The 18017-nt window shown below is 37.0% G+C and overlaps 1 protein-coding gene across 3 annotated transcripts in view; it reads right to left on the reverse strand.

The window, feature by feature from the left end:
• LOC111149717 (anoctamin 3) overlaps positions 1-18017 on the reverse strand; it is a 445297-nt gene that overhangs the window by 13581 nt on the left and 413699 nt on the right. For all 3 annotated transcript variants that reach the window (XM_022506952.1, XM_022506953.1, XM_022506954.1), the window contains 5 exons: positions 15043-15079; positions 10071-10182; positions 9256-9313; positions 3373-3470; positions 694-827 (listed from right to left, as the gene is read on the reverse strand). In XM_022506952.1, the coding sequence (XP_022362660.1) occupies positions 694-827; positions 3373-3470; positions 9256-9313; positions 10071-10182; positions 15043-15079 (439 nt within the window). The remainder of the gene's footprint in view (positions 1-693; positions 828-3372; positions 3471-9255; positions 9314-10070; positions 10183-15042; positions 15080-18017) is intronic.

Here is an 18017-nt window from a genome sequence, read left to right on the forward strand (position 1 = left end):
GTGTGAAGTAAGCTTGCCAAAGTGTGGATAGCAAAAAATGTTAAAACCTGCATTTAAACTTTGATCTCAATGGACTGAAAGTCTCTGTGCTTTCCATCACTCTACCAGGCGGCTCGAAGGAAGAGCGAATAAAAAAGTCAAAGAGGCGGCTTTGAAGAAAACCTCTAGGGGACCCAAGACACCTAATCTTGTCCTTTCTTTTTATAGAGGAGACGACTTTAAAGGCCAGAGAAAGAGCAAATGTGAAGACAACACACAAAGATTTTAACAGTTGGAGTGAGAATCGGGCTTCTCGAAGAAGCTAAACACACCATGTCTGTGCAAAGGTTTATTGCAAGAAATAATCATCACCTTATTTGAGCAGGGTGGTGTATTTTTGATATAGGAATGGGTTCTGATTTATTTTGTTCCTTTAAAAATATCTGCACTAAAGGTAGATGTTCTACTATGAGAAAACCCTCCAACCTGGTCAAATGGGACAGTTGACAAAGGACAGAATTTGTGAGCCTTTCAAGGACATCGTTTTACTATCTTCTCTAGTTATGTTGAGATAAAGATACAGAGGTATTTTAGAACGCTTGGGGTTGGAAAGGAGAGAGATGGTTTTCTCTCTTGAACCAAAGCCTGTGTGAAGGAAAAAAACAAAACCGTACCAAAAAGGCCAAATAGCTGCGTAGAAGTTTCTCTCCTTACCCATTTCTAAATACTCATCCATCAGTCCATGAATATTCATGGGCTGCAGGTTCCAATCATTTTCCCACTGAGGAATCGATGCATCTTGTATTCCCCGCTTGATTTTATGTCGTGACCACCAGTTCTGGATCAACCTACATCACAGAGCAGACAAGGAGCTTTTGAGCTCTTAAAAGCATATGGTGAGCAATTTATAGTGTAATAAGAAAAGAGAGATAAGCACTACCCTGGGAGCACACTAGGCATTTCTGGGAACTGGGGGTATTTGCATGGTCTCAACTTCCAAGTTTAGGAGGCAGGAATAGGCTTCAGCCTTCTTTGACCTTGCACACATCTACCTTTGTATCTGGGAATTAATTCCCCCACACACTTACGTGCTTCCTGATACTTAATAGACAAACACCCATTTGTAGGATTCTTTCCCTCTACCCCCTCAACCTCTATATGCACTTAAACTTCTATGTTGCCTGTTATGATTACATCTGAGCCTTTCATTACTCATAACCCAAAATCTTCTGGATTGTGCTCTCTGAACATGAGTAAAATCATGTTCCATACCAAATAACTGAGCCCTAGATAAGGTTTCAAAGATATATAGGTTCTAGTCCCCACCCTACAATGCACTAACTGTGTGACTTTTAGTAAGTCTATTTACCTCTGTGGTTTATGAAGATGAAGGCTTTGAGTATTAATAATTACATTTTGCTACTATAGTGAACAATAATTTATGGCAATGGATCTGTGCCTGGGTCGATTTAAAAGACTTGGAACGGAATTAACAACACTATTTCCCTAGCTTAGCTTCTGGGCAATTATTTATTTTAAGAGTTAGATGAACATTACCTCCAGAATGAAGTGAATTCTAAAATGAATCCCAACTCTCAATATTAATTAATCATGGACCTAGAACTCACGGGGTGTTGGAAGACCAACCATAGACCAAAATGTCAGGTAGTCAGTTCCCCACGTATGTCCCATGGAGGTTGCCTCTGAGGTCTCATGAAGATGCAAAAGGGGCTGGGTGCTGAGATTGAGGCAGGCCTGCTTGGCTTAATTTTAATTACTTCAGCCTGCTTAAGATTTTACTTTAAAAAAGAGAACTGAGTTATAAATGTTTCAAAATTATTGCTTTACTGACTGGTCCACTCCTGTTGGATTCAGAAAAACACCAACAGGATGTCCCTTACCATGGTACATTAGGGATCTCATATACACAATCCAGGCTGACCACATGGGCAAGGTCATGCTGAAAATGTGCTATCCAAGGTGCATGCTATGTACAGAGGCACACAGACAACGGCAACAACAAGAATCATTCTCAATACTATAATGACGACTACGCCATCTTGATGGTGCTTACAAAGCTATTTCATTCACAGCACGTCAGATCCTGTGGTGGGCACTTGCTACCTAATCTCCTCAGCTATTTTCAAGTGATGTTTCCAAATCCTGTGTCTCAAACAGATAAGCCAGGGATAGGAAGGGATACAAACAATGAACTGGGCTCCCCAATCCCTATGCTCTCTTCATTTACAAGAGATATTTATTTTTTCTGTTTTAAATATTGAGGATCTGATAAAAGTCTCTTCAAAAAAGTGTTCTGTCATTTATTGATGAGGTTTAAAGATCACTGGGCATTTCTTGTAATCTCCTCCTTTATTTTATAAATAAAAAAAATAATCTCACAGATAGGTCAAGGAAATTACAAGCATCTTCATTTGGCAAGAGGCAGAGAAGGAATGTGAACCAGGTCTCTGTGATTTCATAGTCTAAGCTCTAAGACTGCCTGTAACTTACCACAATAGTTTATGGCAGATTTCAGGGTAAATATCACTTCTCCAGCCCTAAAGTCTCTGCTCTGGAATGTCCTGAGACCATTTGTCGGCCAACAAGGAGAAAGAATCATGGCATAATGAGATGACTAAGCCTAAGCTATTTATATCATCAATTAGAAATTCCTCAAAATAGTCTTGCTTTTAACCTTGGTTAGGCCTCAAAGCTTCCATCGGACATTGTTTTACACAAACTGTATTTCAGCGTATTTGGAAGAGTAATCTATGTTATTAGATGTTAGAAGTAGGCATTCAACACTCTTCATGTCAGCATTCCACAGACCATTAAATCCCATTGAAAGGGACAAAACAGAATGCTACTGTTTTGTGAAATCAATCCTGTTCTAATGACATTTTTTTTTTCATGTAATAAAGAGTACAAGACCTCCTTATCCAGAAATTTATCTTTGTTTTATTCTTTTTTAAGAGGGGAAGCATAAATGGAGGTTGTCTTTGTTAAACAATGACAACCTTGGTCTTTTGATGGCCAGAAGAACCCAGAAAGTTATTCTTCTCCTCAAGAATTTATACTCTCAATAGTGATTTAAGAATAGCAACAAACATCTTAATGTGTTGAACAGAGTACCAGGTGCTCGGCACCCACTATTTCGTTTAATCCTCACAAGTGTTTGCTCAAGGCACATATAGCCATTGATTCTCTTAGAGATGTGAAGACTGAGGCTCAGAAAGGTCAACTAATTCACACATGGTCACTCATTTAGTGAGCAGAAAAGCAGGAACTGAATCCACTCCTGTCTGTCTAATAGGCCCCAACTCTTAAGAACTATTCCCACTACTTCTTTTTTTGGAACTATATATAAGGTAAGTTTAAAAATCAAGTGCTCACGGATATCCCAGTTCCATGAAGTTGTTCCATATTTGCTTCAAAAACATGATAACGCCCATCTGGAGGCAGAGGTCTATCAAACAGCCACTGGGATGACACTGAAACACAGCAACACAATGGTCTTGCTCTTCTCGGTTGGTTACATGTCCCCACCTTCACACTGTACATCCAATTCTAAAGCTAGCTACACAATCTCAGTGCATCAAGAAAATAAAAACAAGGAAGAAATAACATGTTGAAGGACACTTGATAGGGAAGTTTCCAGTAATTAGAGTGGAATATTGATTGGAATTATAACAGCAATAAAAACAAATCTTTTTATTATTTAAATTCATTTAGCCAACATATAATACATCCTCAGTTTCAGATGCAGTGTTCAATAATTCATCAGTTGCCTATAACACCCAGTGCTCATCATATCACATGCCCTCCTTAATGCCCATCATGCAGTTATCCCATGCCCCCACCCACCTCCCCTTTAGCAACCCTCAGTTTGTTTCCTAGAGTTCAGAGTCATGGTTTGCCTCCCTCTTTATTACTTCCCTTTTAGTTTTCCCTCCTTTCACCTATAACCCTCTGTGTTGTTTCTCATATTCCACATATAACAAATCTATCTTTTAATGAGCACTTACTATCTGCCAAGCTGTGTATTAGGCATGGTCCCATTTAATGAGTGCTCTGGAATACTGTGTATCTATTAACAACCAGGAGACAGAAAAATGTTTGTTTATAATATGTTCTTCTAAAATAACCTTTTTGACACAGAATAATTTTAAATGTGTAGAAAATCTGCAAGGAAAGTACAGAGAATGCCCATACACACTTCAACCAATTCCCTCTACTCCCCTTATATTATCAAGGTGTATTTGTCAAAGCTGAGAAAGCAACATTATCTGATGTTTTTGTGTGTTTAGACTGTGTCTATGTGTTTTGAGAATGGAGGGAGATCACAGACGTAAATTTCACCACATCCCTTCAGAAGTTATATGAATGCCACAGACATCACTAGTGACATAATCTTCAACAGTGCTTGGTACACTGTTTGCCAGGTATTTCTACTGTAAAGTTACTCATTTTTCCCTTTCCCTATTATTTTCTGAAGTGAATTAAATCTAGCCTATTCTAAAGATAGTAGGCACATGTTAAGATCTATATCCTGGAGAGGGAATATCTACCTATCCTAGAACATATTTTTAAGTGATAAAAACATGCCACAGAATGCCTCGTCAGTATGATCTCAGTTTTGCCTTCCTTGTGCTCCTCTTTTTCAGATGTCCAAAAATTGTTAGAAACCCCCCCAAAACAAAAATGTGATTACAATGAAAATTGCAAATGACATGTTTTGCTTGAAAACTTTGTACTGTAGAAGATAAAGCGTGGGTCTATTTCTTTACAAATGGGTTCATGTCCTCCTCATAAGAACAATAGTCACTAGAGCTTTGATCCACAGTTTCTATTTCTATCATATTGGTACCAGTGGGACTTCAAAGGGAACAGATAATTAGGACATGAAGAGCCTGGTTTTCCGGTTCCAGCCCAGTAATTTAAAACTCCCTAAACTGAGTCAGAGAGAGAGAGAGAAGCTTGCCAGTGGTAATTTTTATTGTGTAGAGAAGTCACAGTTCTCCCATTGAAGCAAGCCTCTTCCTTCTAGGATGAATTTAGGACCCCCTGAGTTCTGACACATATATATGATAAATGGGTTCCATAGAATGTCTGAGACAGAATAATTACTAAGCTACAGAGGCATACATCACAGCTGCAAGATGAAACTCTTCATTTTTATAGAGAGACTGAAAGATGTAAATTAACATGTATAAGGTCATACAATGTTGACTGCTGACATGGAATTGAAAGCCTTGGTCTCCTGCACCCCAATCCTCTGTTCTTGTACATAATGCTAAAGATGAATTCTATTTACCCAATATTGCCTTAAAGGGCTGGTTTAGCAAAGCATATTATTGTGTAGAAAGAGAAAAAAAAAAGACCATTATTGAACCATGTGATTGGCTCATTCTCCATAATCGTAGGCCAAAGTGGGGAGGCCGATGACAGACAATTTATAATTCTGTTGAAATTGAGACTTCATGGCTTGGTGATTTATAGGGCAGAGAAAGGGATCCAATAGTTTTTGTGGATCTGCCCTCCTCAAATAATGGTTCTCTTGAGCAAAATCCAGTCCTTCAATACTCTAAAATTCATTTGGTAGGAGAGCCTATACTTAGAATAAGTAAAAGGGCATGGATGGGTGTGTGGGACACTCAGGCTTCCATTCCTATTGCACACTCAAAATCATACAACTGTGGACAACCCACAGTTGAGTGCCTTCACATATTTTTCTCATTGGCTCTTCCTGAGAACCTCCTAAGATGGGTGTTCGTATCTCCATTTTGGAGATGATGAAGCCAAGTGGCAGATAGGACCATCAGATTCTGACACTGATGTTCTTTTCACAGGAACTATGTTTACTCTAAATTCGATTTACATGTGCAAGTCAGCAACCATTCAGCAATCTCTTATCAAAATCAATTTCCTTTATGTTCTCAGTTTTGCCTCTATGCTATCCTAATGGTGACCGGAAAGCACGGTGTTCCAAGTGCAGCCTCTGATGCTGGGTTGGCTGAATCTAACTGATGACTTCATCAATTTATAAGTATGTTTCTACAATTGTAGCAAATTATATAACTTGTCTAAATTTCTGTTTCCTCATCCGCAAGATGAGTATAATAGTAGAATTTTTGCATTAACATATGTAGAGCAGTTAGGAAAAATTGTTGAAAGGTGCTGGCATATAGTAAGCACTCATTAAATATTAATCATTATTAACATGTTTATATAGATTTACATAAAATATTTATGTGAGATATTATACAGTATAGTATGAGGAAAAGTCAGAATAGCTAGTTCATAAATGTTTTAAATTAAATTGAGGTTCATTTTGCTTTCTTTATAATGGCTATCATTATTTGTGCCAGGGATTTTATTTTATTTTTTTAAAGATTTTATTTATTTATTTGACAGAGATAGAGCTAGAGAGCATGGCGCTGGGGAGTGGGTGGTAGGGGGATGGCAGAGGAAGAAAGAGAAACAGGCTCCCTGCTGAGCAGGCAGCCTGATGTGGGGCTCAATCCCAGGATCCTGAGATCATGACCTGAGCTGAAGGCAGATGCTTAACTGACTGAGCCACCCAGGTGCCCCAGTGCCAGGGATTTTAAATGCATGATCCCAATTCTATCCACCACTCACCAGTCCTACTGAGATAGTTACTCCTATCATAGTTTACAAAAGACCTAGAGATATAAAGATTTGGGTGGGGCAGAATAAGAATGCAGACTGTCAGACTCCAAGACACAATACTTATTACATAACATGGTTATGTTCTTCTCTTTGGGACTATCAACATCATCAAGAAAGGAAAGGGACTTTTTCATTTGTATACCCCGTATTACCCAGCAGAGGCCTAGAATGGAGTATGTGTCAAAAATGCTTGTTGCATGATTGAATTCTGAGGATCAATTCTTATCTTCCATTATGCATATTTATGTCTACAATTCTAGAATTTCTAGGGTCTATCAAAAACCCACATGTTTCATTTCACTGATTTTTTTTTTTTCAAAAAAAATCTTTTGGGAAAATATGGCCATTGTGTATGCCATATATATTGTGGAAAATGTCTAGGATGGTTATGAAACATTTTTCTGACACCAGTATTGGAACAATTTCCCTGGGACTTCCAAAGAAGAAACATGACTTCCAATAATCTTACCCTTAACAGTAAAAATATCCAATTAAACAAAAGTATTGGTGACAGCAGTTTCTAAAATGGCATCAATACGCATATCCACCCGCCTGTTCACCACACTACCCTTGCTAATTCCAGTCAAACATTCCTGATAAAAGGTTAGCTTTGGGTCCTAAACCAAGTACATGAAAGCCTTTTAGCAGATACAGTCATACTTGTGGGCTATGAGTGAAAACTGCAAGTTCGATTGGGGACTTTCTGAAGGCCTAAAATTATTGAAGGCCCTCATCTGTTCTTGTCTAAGAGGATAATACTTAGGTGGTTGTGGAGACAGAGCATTGATAACTATCAGTTACAATCTATACAGTGCCTTCCAAAGTCCAGGGGTTGTGCTAATTGTGTTACACAAATTATCTCCTATCTATAAACAACTTGCAACCTAAGTATTACTACTGCTAGTTTACAGATGAGGAAACAGATATTGAGAGGGTTTAACTTAAGGGCAAAGAATTAATAAGCAGCAAGGTTAGCAGGTGAGCTCAGGTTTCTATGATGTAAAGCATGTTATTGGGAACTTTTAGGCTTTCTCCATGTATTTCAATCAACTAGAAGGCTCTAAGGAGACAATATCAACGAGGGCTCTCCTGGGTTTGGGGGAAATTTTTAGATAGAGACTGGAAATACCTCTTTTCTCAGGGAAACTTCTCTTAGCTTCTTTCTAAATTATGACCTCTTACTAATATTACTACATATTAAATTGGATTTTACATTAGAATAATCAAAAAGATTTTGAACTACAGGAGCAATAAACAATCTGACCAATGAGATTGAACAGAGTCCAGAAGTAGACATGATTTCAAGATGTAGAATGATAAATCAATGACAAATAATCAATCAATGATAAATCAATCAATGATAAATCTTGAAATCTTATTTTGTCAAATGATAAAAAAATGTATTATTAGTTAAATATGTGACTGCTAGCTGAGGTGAGGGGAGAATCATGATTACTCTTTACACAAAAATGAACTTCCAATGCACCAAAGATGTCAATATTTTTTTAAAAAAATTGGTGAGAAGTACAAGCGTGAGGGTTTTTTTTTTTAATTTCTGGAATGAAAAGCACATTTTTGGCATGATGTAAATGCTTGAAGTCATTAATAGTAGTGATATTTTAAATGAAAAATGCTATAGAGTTTTTAAAAAAAATTATCAAAACAAAATTAAGACAAACAAGAAAACGAGAAATATTATCTGCAGCAAATTTGTAAGGTTAGAGCCTAATGTTACTAGCTTACAATTTTTAGGACAGAGAGATTTTTATAATTTTTATAATTTTCAGGACCGAGAAAAACAGTCTAATAGAAATGAGCAAGGATAGCACATACAAACAGAAACAGAAAATAACCAACAAACATATGAAAAATACCCTTCATCTCACTCAAAATGAAAGGATCTGAAATCAAAAGGAGGTGTCTTTTAGATGTTATATTGGTGAAAATTAAAATGTTTCAGTTGGCAAAAGTCTGAGGAAGTAGGCTCATAGACCACAGGTAGGGGCTTGCATTTTGGAGTACCGTATGTCCGTCTCAGTGACAATATACAATCTGTTTAACCCTATGTTCTAGCAATACTAGACCTTTTGTTTCCATGACATACATATTAAAAAAATTAATTAAAAAACCTATAGGATTGGAAGATATAGATCTGCATATTTATAGATTGGTGTTTCAAATAAGACGTCTTTTGATGAAGTTTCCCAGCTTAAAAGGAAACCTAACATATTTAAAAGTTTAAAAACCCATGGAATAGATTATAATAATTCTTCCAAAGTGAGAAGTCCTTGGATCTAAATTTCTGAGCTTTGTGAATGGAGGAAATGGGTTTGATAGAAAATTAAAAAGCTGAGGTCAGGATTTGGGGGTTTAACCTTTAAGATCACAACTTTTTTTTTTTTTTTTGAAAGATGTAGTTCCTTCCTTTCTGAACCCATAAGAACTGTCTACAAAAAATGTGTCTTCAGCATGCCTGAAATTCCATACACCCACCTTCTCTCTCTTTCCTTCCCCCCCACTTCCCTCCCATGGTCATTGGCCCATATCCATGCCCAGGCCCACATCCACCCTTACAAGGTTACTTACTTCCTCCAGTCTCCACCGGTTAAAGAGTTTATTGTAATTTCCTGGGTGGCCTACAAATCTGTAAAAAGCCATTTTAATTCATTAGCATTTTTGTGGGGTTGACTGAAGAATATCTACTAATGCATGGGTTGGTAGACATAAGTGTTCACTGGTGCATCTTGTCCCCAGACTGTAGACTTTGGCCATGCTGACACATCAAAGTACCTGACTTAAAAAGGAAAAAGTGGTGTATGAATTCAATTCTCACCCCCAATGGGGTGAGAAAGTCCAGACAAAACAACCGAAGGAAATTTTCCACTTTCACCTGTAGATCTTTAATGTTTTGTTGACCTAGCTAATGAATATTAATGTAATGTACTGAGTTGTTTAGTTTAAAATGGTTCTAGCTTTAGTATGTTTCCATGGCATTGGCTGGAGCGTTAAGCATAGTTTATTTAATATGCTTCCATTGTGCAGGAAACGTAGGAAAAAATGTTGATGTGATAGGTAGGAGAAGTTTCCACACTAAGGAACTGTATCCTAGGGTTGTACAAAAATCATTTTCTTATTTAACAAAATCATTACTCATGATCAGATAATCATAATCCAACCGAAGTACGGCACACACGCTTTGTTTCTTTATGCCTACTTTAATTGGTGGTGGCACCTTGGAGCCCTGGACTTAGAAGTCTTTTGATGGAAAACACATGGGAAGGCTGAGTAGCAGTTTTCCAAGGCCCGGGACAAGGATTCACCACCTCTATTAACAAATTGGCGATGGAACTGTTGGCAGTCTTTTTCACTCTGCAAAGATAATGTACATAAAGTTGACTTACCTCCCCAGAAAGAAAGCAATATAGAAGATAGAACTATTTAAATTAACAAACTGGAAGAGGAACATCTTCAAAGCAAAGCTGTTTTCCCACTCAGATTCTGTTCGAGGATATTCTAAAAGGAAAACAGGGTGTGTTTACATAAAGGAGGTGAATAACAAGAAATACGGAGATAGAATCAGAAGCCCCACATTTCTGTTCTGATTCAGCCATTTACTAGTTCTATGAGGCACTCAGTGTCTCTGAATTCTAGGGTCTGCATCTGCAAAACGTGAATGAGAGTCTATGCTGTGCACACATAGTTGATAAAAGGATCCAATGATACAATCTTCAGACTTCCCCCACAACTACAAAAATAGGATGCTTGTTATTAATAATATCTAAAGATTTTCAGGATTCTGTCTGCTGTTGTCATTTGGAAGTAACCATGTACATTGGATCAGTCCTGCACTCAAACTGCCTATGCTTCAATAAGGACCCAAATTGTCCACAGAGTATTTTGAAGAATGGATATTTTGTGCAGACTGAAGTAGAATGGTAAAGAGGAAAGAGGGCTACTTTAGTCCTATAGGAGCTGGGCTCCTATCTCAACTTTATACCTAATTTTCTGGTAATCTCAAGTAGATCTCTCTACATTTTTTTGCGAGCAGTTTTAACATTTATGAAACAAGGAGTTTAGACAAGGTGATTTCAAGAAACTTGTCTACTCTCACATCTCATGTTTCTATGACCCTTTTTTTTTTTTTTAATATTGTATTTATTTGACAGACAGAGATCACAAGTAGGCAGAGAGGCAGGCAGGGAGAGAGAAAGAAGGGGAAGCAGGCTCCCCGCCAAGCAGAGAGCCTGATGCGGGGCTTAATCCCAGGACCCTGGGATCATGACCTGAGCCGAAGGCAGAGGCTTTAACCCACTGAGCCACCCAGGTGCCCCTGTTTCTATGACTCTTAAAACAAAATGATGCAAGGGACTGAATTAAGATGGCAGTATAGACTGCAGCCTCTGCTCCCGCCCAGTATCCAAATGATGATAGAAGATCTCTATGCACAGCTAATATACATTTTCATATAATTAAAGAATTCAAGGAAGATAGAAAACAGATGGGATCTGATTTAAGGAAAATGTTGCCCAAAATGGGTGCATGATCCAGTAACAGAATAGGAACAGGTCCTGGAGGATTCCAAGCCCAACTACAATATGTGACAGAAGTGACAGGGGTCTGTGGGGCATCCCCAAGGCTGACTGGTGGGTGGGCACTCATGAGAGCAGCCAGGAGAACCCACATACCCTCAGGGTTTTAGTGGGTTGTATTTTCACTATTGTTTTCATTCTAAACAGTTTGTGAATTTAGTACAAAACTTATCTGGAAATGAGCACATGGATTTTTAAAAAATCCCTGTTGTGTAATTTGTTTTTGGATCTTCATTTCTGATTTTATTGCATCATGATCCACAAATGTTCCTGTGTGATTTCTGCTTTGGAGCAAAAAAGTTGTTTTCATTTATGGTCACATTACTTGGATATCTTTTGTCTATGTATTAAGTATTTGGAAAGAATATATATTCTTTGGTAAGCATACAGTTTATATATATTTAAAGAGAAGATTGTTAGTTATGACATCCAAATATTTTATATCCTGGCTTATATTTGAGGGTGGATTTGTCAGTCCTTTCTTTTGGCATTTCTATTACGTTTTCCTTTCTATATTTTGAAGGTTTATAAAAAGATGTATAGAAATCATGTTACACTGACCTGGCAGACTGTTTATCAGTATAATGTATCTCTCTTTCACATTCAAACAGATATAAAATTCTGATTTGCCTAATATTAATATGGTGACATCTGACTTTATCATTACTATTTTCTTGATATATGTGCTCTTGTTCCTGAATTGACCTCTATTTGACAAAACTGAAACTTGATTGTTTGGCTTAATTTGCTTCTTGGAATCCGTGTTCATTTTTTATAGATAATTCATATTATAGATAGTTCTTTGTTATAAATAATTTGTTATTTGGACCATAAAACCAAACTGAAAAGAACATCACTTTGGGTCAAATATTATATATTTTTTCTCACATAAAAAATGTGGTAGAATTAAAACTTTAATTTTTTTTGTGACTTTTCAAAAATAAAATATTTGGCTAAAAATAAGTCAAGAAACATAAAGTTTAAAAGCTCCTTTAAATAAAAAAATGTGTTACCTCTACCAGGAAGTAAAACCTAATTTCTAATTTGAAGCACAAATTTGCACAGTCTAAAATTACACAGAATACAATGCCATACATATTTATTATATATATGGATTTATGTATATATGTATGTATGCATTTATATATTTATTGTGTTTGTATGTATTCATACCGAATATTTATTATGTATGTATTTATAAATATTCAAATAGTAAACATATATTTATGTCTATATACACATTATTTTAAACAAAATATTAATATTTTTGTTAATTTAAATTAGTATAGACCATTCATTATTAATTGATAGTTATGAATCCACAGGAATTATGTCATGAGTTATAGATGGAAATATCAAATACCAAGTGCAAACTTTGGTTCTCCTGGTACTTAACTCAAATAACTTCTAGGGGCGCCTGGGTGGCTCAGTGGGTTAAAGCCTCTGCCTTCAGCTCAGGTCATGATCTCAGGGTCCTGAGATCGAGTCCCACATCAGGCTCTCTGCTCAGCAGGGAGCCTGCTCCCCCCCCACCCTGCCTTGTCTCTCTGCCTTCTTGTGATCTCTGTCTGTCAAATAAATAAATAAATAATAAATAAATCTATCTTAAAACAAAAACAAAAACAAAAAAAACCTTCCATTTTCCATTATTATGATCCTCCAAATATTTTCCTCAGATTTGCTTCCATCCTCGGCATAAAATACTTTAAAAGCAAATGAATATAGAGAATCAGAGCTAGAAGAAAGCTTTCAGACAATCTAAAGTGCTTCATTATCCAGCGGAAGAAACTGTAGCTCAGAGGGTTTAAGACCAATGCAACAGATCGTTCCCACTTACTGAACACTTGTCATATGTCAGACAGCCAATCCTCAGCAATGGTGAAACAGGAAATGCTATCATTCTCATTTTATCAATAACAAAATGAGACTCAAAAAAACAAAAACAGAGGGAGAACCAAAGGAAGAGAAACAGTGGAAGGAACGGGAGGAAGGAAATAAAGAATGGAGAGAGAACACTTGCTCACAGTCACAAAATTTCCAAGGGATGACCACTTATTTCCAGAGCCCAACCTTGGGCCCAGTCTTCCCTCTATAAAATGTTCCTTTTATTATTACTTGTACTTAAAAATGCATTATAGGAGAAGCAATAGTGGAGTGATATAGTTATTCCAACATAATTAAGTGAACTCTGCCACATCTGGGTTTAAATTCTACTTATTCAACTTAATTATCTTGATTTTCTAATTCATACAATAGGGATCCTACTGTCATAAAATTGGGAAGTCAATAAAACAAAATCAATGAGGAGTGTCCAGCATAGTGCCTGGGATCTGGTGAGTTTTCAAACAATAAAAGATCGCTGCTCAAATAGCTCTGTAATAAAAATTTTGTTCCCCAAACCAAGAGACCAAAAATCAAGTTTGAGGATGGAGAAAAGGCATTTTCAGACACATAAGGTCTCAAGAAATTTACTTTCCAGTCAGCAAAGTAAGGAATCAAGCCAAGACAAAAGAAGACCGATGGATCCAAAGAGTGGTACCCAACTGAGAAATAAAGGTAAAAGGATTTCCTAGAGGACGGGAGAGAGGAAGCATAGACACCACTGACCACAGTGAGGGTGGGCCCTCGAGAGTAGAGAAAACAGTGGGTTCGGGAAGGGGAACTCTAAGAAGAAAATAAAATGAGTAGCATACCTGATGGTTTTGTATGTATTTAGAGACCCTTCAGACTTGAAGCAGAAAGTTTGAGATAAATTAAGAAAGTATGCAGAAAATTAAAGAAAAAAGTGCTATTATTAGCTTCATGAAAATATAAAGATGGTATAAGAAAGGAAACAATCATAGCATATACCACACCTTACATATAAAAATAGTTATATAGAAACAATGATGTAAACACTAATTATTAACTTGGCTAAAAATTCAAATCTGTTGAATATAACTACTTTGGAAGGAGGAGAGATAGTGTGTGTATAACAGGTGATAGATGGGGAAGTGTACAGGGACAGAACACTGTAGGAACTGTTAAGACCTAAGTTCTTGTCATTTATAAGGGAAATGCAATAGCTTCCCAAACCTGAAAAATTCAAGAACATCAGAGAAATATGTTATTTAGAAATAGGGTTGGAAATAACAAAAGAAATTCCTAAAATAAAAGAAAAAGTAGTCTCTCAGGAAATGGAAAATTAGAATAGGTAATGTGGCAGAGTACTGGTTTTAATTATAAATTTTTTAAAAAATATTTATTTATTTGAGAGAGAGAGAGAGTGCACAAGTGGGAGGGGCAAAAGGGGAGGGTGAAGATTTTAAGCAGACTCCGAGCTGAACATAGAGCACGAGACGGGCTTGACCCCACAGCCCTGCGGTCATGACCTGAGCTGAAACTAACAGTGGGACGCGTAACTGACTGCGCCACTCAGGCACCCCTTAATTACAAATTTCTCAATACTATTTTGCCTTTTAAATGTCATTTATGTAGTATAATATTTGGATAAAAATAAGAATTTAGGGAAAACCCCAATGAACTGAAAAGTTAGAGAGAGAAGAGCACTCACCTAGGGAGAGTTCAGTTTGCTAATAATTCCAAGGAGATTCTGTAGCTACATACACTGCCTCTCTATAGTTAAGCGATTTGCTCCAACTTCCCATGTATGTCTTTCACTCTGATTGACAATGTACATAACCGAAGTTGACATTAAAAATGCTAGAGTACATAAAAAACTACAGACTGATATGCCCATATGTAATTCTTTTACTAAGGAGCTAAGTAAAAACGAGGGACTTACCTAAGTTGGTGAGAAGGTAAGCAATTTTTTCATAAGCCTGTAATAAGAGAACAGTAAATGTTATTCTTTCCCTCTAGAAAACGCTGCTATTGACACTATTCAAGGAAACATTTAAAGTGTATTCTATAAAGTGGCTACATTTTTAATTAAGCGGAGCATGTTTTAAAACTTACCATGTGGTGCTTTACATATATACACAAACTAAATGTACATAATATAAACATGTTATAAATATGTGTAGATACACAGGCACACTTGATTTCTGTAAGAGTAAGTCTTTTGCGGTAGCTTTCTTTATTTCCATTCTACAGGTCAAGGAAATGGGACTTTAAAAAACTTAAAACTTTTTGCAAAACAAGTCAGTCAACTAATCAGTGGCTGACATGGTGTTTGATCACTAAATTATATGTACTTTTTACTATGCTGAAAGGCTGAATAAAAGTCTGAATTCTTTATTATTGAAAAAAAATTTTCCAAACTAAGAGGAACATAGTGTGATAGCTTGCATTCCGAGAGAACAACAGTGGTTTGGTGGTTATTTAAAACAAGACTGGTTAAGTCAAATCTGTCGAATCCGTAAGTCAGTCACAGGCAAGATAGTTTTATGGTGATTTAATTTTTAAAGATTTTATTTATTTACTTGACAGAGAGAAATACAGAGAGAGAGGGAACACAAGCGGGGGAGAAGCAGGCTTCCCACTGAGCAGGGAGCCTGATGAGGGGCTCAATCCCAGGACCCTGGGATCATAACCTGAGCAGAAGGTAGATGCTTAATGACTGAGCCACCCAGGCGCCCCTACGGTGATATTTTTCACATTCTGCCACATTTTCCTCTCCCCTACTACTCAATCCACCACTCATACAGACTTAAGGAAAGGAAACATATTTCACAAAATTCAAGGTATACCTAGATGGGAAAACAAATTTATTATAGACAGAAGGATAGTATGTGTTTGTGGGTATATGTGTGTGCATGTAAATATAACTAACCCCACAATTCAACAAATTATTCTTTATATTATAAATTCCAGTAACTCTGCCTGTTGGCATGCAAAATTCAAAGGTAGGTGTCTGGACACTCTAAAAGTTGTTCATCTTCTTTCAATAGAACTATCATGATTATTCATCTTAGCCATGATTTAACCCTACCTCTTCCTCTAAAGAGTTACCTTGAGACAGAAAGGTTATGTTGAGGATAAATATTTCATTCTACCTCTTATGCAGTTCTGTTGTTGCTATTGTTTTTATTTTTAACTATATGCGGAAACTGTCCTTTTCAAATTTCAGAACAAGATTACTTTGAATTCATGAGCACCAAAATTGTCTTGACTGTAACATGTTCTTTTCCATGCCCTATTTATTAAGTAAGATGATTACAGAAGGGTGTCCAAGGACTATGATAGGGTAGATTTAAAAAATCAACAAATAGTACTTGAATAATACTATAATTCCAGCACCAAACTGAGTGCCCTCATGGAGAATGAAAAAAAGGTTTTACTTAAATAACTGCCATTTCAAGTATTTGGCCGGTAGTAAGCGGTGCTTTATAGATACTATTATTTAATTTAGTCCTTACAACAATTTTCACATAGGTATAATGATCCCCATTTTATAGAACAGGAAATCCTTGTTTAGAACATCAGAACTTGCCTAAATTAATGCTACTAAATGTGTAGCAAAGTCCGGATTTGCTATGTGGGTCTCTTGTACCATTTATGCTATGCTTTGTCACAGAAACATTTAAGATTTCTGTCTTAATTCTTAGCACATAGAACCTGTCTGCAAGTCTGGGACGGAAATATCTACAGCTGATGCACCAATGGATTACAGTATCCTTTGGAAGAATGTTCTAAATCACACACACACAAAATGCTGTATCACCCTTGGAAATACCGCTCTTGGGAAACATTCTGGGGGACTTGAGAATCTGCATCATCTAAGGCCCAGAAGCTAGCTAACTGGCACCACCATGATGAGCTACAAAGTCAACCCATGCAGACTGACTTGTTAACTCCGAAACCACAGAACGCAGCAAGAAACCATAATTTAGATATATCCACTGTATGGTGTATGACAGAAATCATGGGCTGTGTGTGTGTAAAAGGGAGGAAATGGATATGCATTTCGGGAGGAGGAGATGTAAGGAGGGGTTCAGGGACAGTTGTGGTCACTACACTATGTATGTACATTGTATATATAGATCTCATGTTGGGGAACCTATACTTTTAAACATCATTCTCTAGTGCATTCAGTAAGCTGAAATTCTTAGTCATATATATTAATTATATAAAAATATTTATTTGGACTTTCAAATGGGCCACATAGAGAGAGAACAGATAGTTTCTCCTTTAACCGAACTTAAATCCCAGGGCTTGGAGACAAATGGAGAGAAAACAATTGGAGACAAACAATTATGTAACTAGTCAGGAAAGGGAAAATACAGCAGGCTGTGTGCTTAGAGAAGAGTGGTGGGCACAAGTATTTATTTTATAGTGTGGTCAGAAAAGCCTCTCTGAGAGGGTAGCATTTGAGCATAGAGCTCATGCATGAAGTGAGGAAGAGAGCCAGGAAGAGATCTGAGCCAAGCACCTTGGAAATGCTTGACAGTAAGTCAAATGCCGTGAGACTGGTTGGGCTTGGTGTGTTTGATGAAGGGCAAGGCAGTTGGAAGTTCAGAAGTGGAGGCAGTAAAAGAGTAAGATAGTTACAAGATGAGTGAGAGAAATCTCAGAGGGGAGCAGGTTTTCAGAGCCTGGTAGTCCATGGTAAGGTCATTAGAATTCATTCTGAGCTAAGAAGTCATCATCTTCCCACTATTGCTTGGTTTTGGGGTGCTACACAGAAATCCACTGGGGAAAAATGAGAATGACAAAGGCAGTGAAAGGGCAAGGTTGTTGTGAAGGGGCACGCTCGATTTAGTGCTCATCATCTCTGAGTCAAAGGTCCAACTTGTGCTGTAAAAATGAGCTCAAAAC

The sequence above is a fragment of the Enhydra lutris genome, unplaced genomic scaffold (genome assembly GCF_002288905.1).
Source record: "Enhydra lutris kenyoni isolate GAN:26980312 unplaced genomic scaffold, ASM228890v2 scaffoldscaffold22, whole genome shotgun sequence".
NCBI classification, from domain to species: Eukaryota; Metazoa; Chordata; class Mammalia; order Carnivora; family Mustelidae; genus Enhydra; species Enhydra lutris.